The sequence below is a fragment of the Branchiostoma floridae genome, chromosome 19 (assembly GCF_000003815.2).
Source record: "Branchiostoma floridae strain S238N-H82 chromosome 19, Bfl_VNyyK, whole genome shotgun sequence".
In the NCBI taxonomy this organism is placed as follows: domain Eukaryota; kingdom Metazoa; phylum Chordata; class Leptocardii; order Amphioxiformes; family Branchiostomatidae; genus Branchiostoma; species Branchiostoma floridae.
The window spans coordinates 4,225,795-4,230,645 of record NC_049997.1 but is presented as its reverse complement, the minus strand read 5'-3'; the positions used below and the strand labels follow the sequence as shown (position 1 = coordinate 4,230,645).

The 4,851-nt window shown below is 44.7% G+C and overlaps 1 protein-coding gene across 1 annotated transcript; it reads left to right on the top strand.

Moving 5' to 3' along the window:
- Positions 1–291: 291 nt before the first annotated feature.
- Positions 292–3,105, top strand: LOC118406808 (leucine-rich repeat and immunoglobulin-like domain containing-NOGO receptor-interacting protein 4). Its single transcript, XM_035807150.1, has 2 exons — positions 292–828; positions 1,927–3,105. Exon 2 carries the CDS (start codon positions 1,978–1,980, stop codon positions 3,025–3,027), a length of 1,050 nt encoding a protein of 349 aa, XP_035663043.1. The 5' UTR covers positions 292–828; positions 1,927–1,977; the 3' UTR covers positions 3,028–3,105.
- Positions 3,106–4,851: the final 1,746 nt, after the last annotated feature.

The following is a 4,851-nucleotide window of genomic DNA, read 5'->3' as shown; positions in this document are numbered from 1 at the left end:
AGGCGGCACCCCTCCCGGAATGTTTTCACACTAGGTGGGGAGGGGGCTATTATCGAACAATGGGGGAAATTTGGCAAACTTGGGGTCAAAGGTCGTTGCTATGTGTTGCTAGGGGAGCCAACACCTACTTTGCTGGGGGTCTTCAAAGTGACTTAACCCTATGAGTTTAGAAAAATACACGTGCTACACGATATTGCATATAGCAAATTAACAAGAAATCTAAATATATATATATATATATTAGTAGAAATATTCTGACCTAGGTATTTGTTGACTACGCTGCGGATTCGCCCCCCGTAGGAGTCAGTACGGGCAATGCGCGTGCCCTGTACAGCGAGTAAGGAAACCGTGCGTACGCAGCACGTGTATCTTTATCTGTATCCAGGTGCTCCCACTGAGCTAAGCGCAACCGTGCGAGTGACGTGCGTTGAAACCGACTCCCTGCCTGCTCTTGCCATTCGTTCCCCACGTTTTCAGAAAAAACGTGGCGGATGTGACCTCCCAAAAAACGTACGGACAAAAAGCACGTACGGCGGGTTGTGCCCTTAGCTTTAGGACACTACGGTACGTGGCATCAGTAAAAACATACCCCCTCCCCCCTTCACTGCTTACCAGTGGTACAGTCTTGATAAATATTTGACCTTTCTACCTGCCCCCTTGCCTGTACGAAAGGCACTTCCTCATACGTACATCCTCTTTTACCACTTGCTGCCAGTCACGAGGTCACATCGCTCACTGCTTCCCAGTTGTCTAAAACAAAGGTTGTACGCTTTCACGCAACCCGGTCGTAGTTGTTTGTTACTTTGTGGGACTCATTAACACCAACAGGTATGTATGTCTTACAATTAATCTTTAACTACGCTACTAGAACGTAATACTTTGACAAACATTTCTCACATTCCCCTGGCGTCACCAGGATGTGGCGTCTGTAATATCTTAAACGACTTATGTTATGTGAGCTATCTTGTGTTCCTATAGATGTTTGAATCAGGCCCAAAACTTAACAGTAGTGTCAAGCTAAGGGCACAACCCACCGTGCGTGCAAATACGTGCTGTCTACGTGCCAAAACGTGGGCAATCTTTTGGAATCCGTAAGTGGTAAGTACCGCTTCCGTACGAACTCGTAGGGAATCCGACGGATTTTGGAGCACGCAGACACGCCGTAGAACTTAACGTGGAGGCAAAACTTTGTGTGCCATCGGGCTGCGGATTCGCCCCTCGTACGTGCCAGTACGGGTGACGCGCGCCTGCCCTGTACAGCCTGAACGTTTTCCCATTTATCCACAATTTTCACCAAAGTGGGTTGGTGGTTTGAAAAGTATTTGTATCATGCTTGCATTTTGGTTCTGTGTGTGTGTGTGTGTCTACAAAGACCTTTGCTATTTACTTATTGGAACGTGCAGCGTAACGTAATTTAGATAACGTCACTCGAAAAATAGATGGATATTAATTAGCTAGGTGCCGAGGTCAGGGGTTTGTTACGGTATTCTAAGAACATTGGAGTTAGAAAGGGTGGGCCTCAAAAGCCCCCGGTCCAGGATTGACCAAAAAAGACCGGTCTGAATAGGGTTAAGAACAGTTGGAAATGAAACGTTCCATATTTCTAATGACAGGTTGATTCGATAATCTCAGTAACAAGAGTGTATTTAGTGTGTGTGTGTGTGTGTGTGTGTGTGTGTGTGTGTGTGTGTGTGTGTGTGTGTGTGTGTGTGTGTGTGTGTGTGTGTGTGTGTGTGTGTGTGCAATCGGTGTGGTTTCAGGCACCCTTTCCATGACACAATGTTTGATCAGCCTCTGTCCAGGAGAAGACTTTCATACTAGTGGCGTTTATAATTTGGATATCGAAGATCATGACTCAAATTATGTGTACCATATACGAGGGTTATGTGGACCTGGACTTAATCTTGTATTTTTGCTTCACCACAGATCAACAACGAAAATAACCTACCGACAAGAAAAAACTGCATACAGAGCAACATGGTGTCTAAAGCCACTCTTCTCGCAGTGTTTCTCGTAATGGTTTTATCTTTGATAACTAGGCAGGGAGGAGCAAGAAGGCATCTTTTACCACCTGTGTGTCAGACCTGGAACTCTACAACTGTGGTGTGCAGACGGCAAGCCATTTCGCAATTTTCATCGGATTTCCGATCAACTCTAACCCGAATCCCACCCGGAATTCCTAAGTCTATCACCACTTTAGACCTCAGTGGAAACAACATCACTGATCTGCATAAGGATTCTTTTAACGAGTTACGAAACCTACAGTACTTAGTTCTGTCAGGAATATATCTACGGACCATTGAGGATGGCGCTTTTGCACAATTAGAAAATTTGAAAGAACTGCAGTTGTGTTATCCATCCAACGCCACCAATGAAGATGTGTTTAAAGGTTTATCAAACCTAAGGTATTTGCACCTCGATTTGAACAATGTTGGCTGTCTCTCCGATCACGCCTTTGTCTCTTTGACCTCCTTGGAAAATTTGGCAATCGTAGAAATCAGTGGACTGGAAGACAGAACAAGACTCTTTGAACGACTATCACTCTGGTCACCATTGACCGAACTTGAATTTCTTAGTCTTTCTGTTCATAGGGACAGTGAGATCAACTTCGGACCTGTGTTTAGATACTTTTCCAACTTGCACACTATCGAAATCAAATTGCTTGAACCGGTATCTATGAATGTCACCGTCAGAATGTTACAGCCACTGTCACCACATCTGCAACATTTAGATCTGCGGCTCCTCAAAGATGAAGACAGCGACATCTCCATTGACCATGGTGATCTTCTAATAGAGCATGGTGTCCTGGAGTCACTGACCAATCTGCAAACGTTGCATCTTCCTCGAGTCCCGTTTTCATCCATTGCAGACGTTCTGCCTGAACTTCGTCACACACAAATTGAGGAGTTATTATTTTATTCTCACGGGATAGACGCAATAACGTCTGAGACTCTTGCGGTGATTGATAATTTGGAAAATTTGAAAATTCTGTCTTTACTGACAACACGCCAGGCTGCTCGAGTTTAATATAGAAGCCAACACGTTTACAGGTTTTTCAAACTTACAAAGGCTTTATTTGTCAGTTGGCTCACCACTAGGGGTGGGTACCGGTACAGAAAATTCAGGTCCAGGTCCGGTTCAGGTCCAAAGGATCAGGTCCAGGTCCGGACCTGAACCTGGACCTGATGCAGTATGACTCATACCAATGGTCCATTTCACTACAAAGAGATCTGTTTGGTGGAGTTTAGACTTACACTGGCGTTTTAAAATCCTTCAACGCTAACTGCACCTGTACGATTGGCTGTAAAACTTGGTAGGAATTACTATAAACTCTTCTCTACTTCACTCTTGTTATTTTCTTCCACCTGCAAGCGCCAAAACGTGTGAATGCCTGATTAAATAATCTGTTAATTTTCTAATCGGTCCAACATCCGGTCCACCTAATTTTTTCAGGTCCGGTTTTTCTTGACCGGTCCATAAGAAAAACCGGTTTTGTACCGGTACGCTGTACCGATACCCAGCCCTACTCACCACCTCTTGATCGGGAGTGGTCAACAGGGCAGTTGGTACCGCAGACAGGCTCCTTACAGATATTGCAAAACCAGACTTTTCGTGGATTGTCGTCACTTACTCATCTTGACCTGAGCTATCAAACGATTTCTACTTTACCAGAGGGCGTGTTTCAAGGTCTTACGGCTCTTCGTCATCTTGATCTTAGTAACAATGGCTTAAAAACATCTGAAGCTCAGCTTCCTGAGACGTTGGACTACCTTGATGTAAGTCATGATGACTTAAATACCGACTATCGGCCTGACGTATTTCGTGTGGACATATCCTTTAATTTCGAAGGTGTTAAAGTAATCCATGACTTGAACCTGAGTTACAATCAACTGGAACATGTGACTGTTGGGGATGGAAATCTGCCCGGTAACATAACTATCCTTGATTTGCAGCACAACAAAATATATGTCAAAGCCGACGATTCCGTATTTCAAATCAATGGTTTGAAATACCTGGACCTCTCTTACAACTTCATCAGTTTTATGCCATTGAAACAATCGACGTCGACGTTACAAACGCTCCGTTTGGACGGCAATGCTTTTTCAAGTATAGATCCGCGGCAGATGGAATGCCTGATTTACTTGGAAACTTTGACTCTTTCTCGCAACCGCATCCGTGTTATCGAGACAGGTAACTTTCAAAGTTTGATACGGCTGCAACAACTTGATCTCAGCCATAATGAGATAGAGGACGTTAGGTCATTTGCCTTCCAAGGACTATCGCGGCTAAGATCCCTTGACCTCAGTTATAACAAGATCCAACGTGTAAAGACGACGACATTCGAAGGTCGTGGTAACCTTACAAACTTGGATCTAGCTGCCAACAGGATAGCTGTGATAGGTGAAGGCTTCCGTCCTTTAAACATGATGATATATTTGAATATAAGCAGCAATAGCATGAGCGTATTCAACCAAACTGCACTGAGTCACGTTGTCAGCCGCTTGGAAAGGCTGGACATTGCAGACATGCCGTTTCTGTGCGATTGTACTTTGTGGTGGCTTGTCAAGTGGGCCCAGAGGAAATACGACAGGGTGGCCAACTGGCACAACCCTTATTCTTTCCAATCAAGAAGTCACACATGCTCTCGTCCACCTCACCTAAGTGGACGACGTTTGTTAGACGGGTTTAAACGTCAACATGAAGACATACATGAGTCAGCGGAAACTAGTATGTTCTTTTACAAGGACTGTGGTCACGGATTCAGGCCAAACCGTCTCCTGGCCTGTGTGCTCGCGTCTTCGGGCATCTTCGCCGCCATGATGAGCATTTTTCTCGTCGACTACAACATTA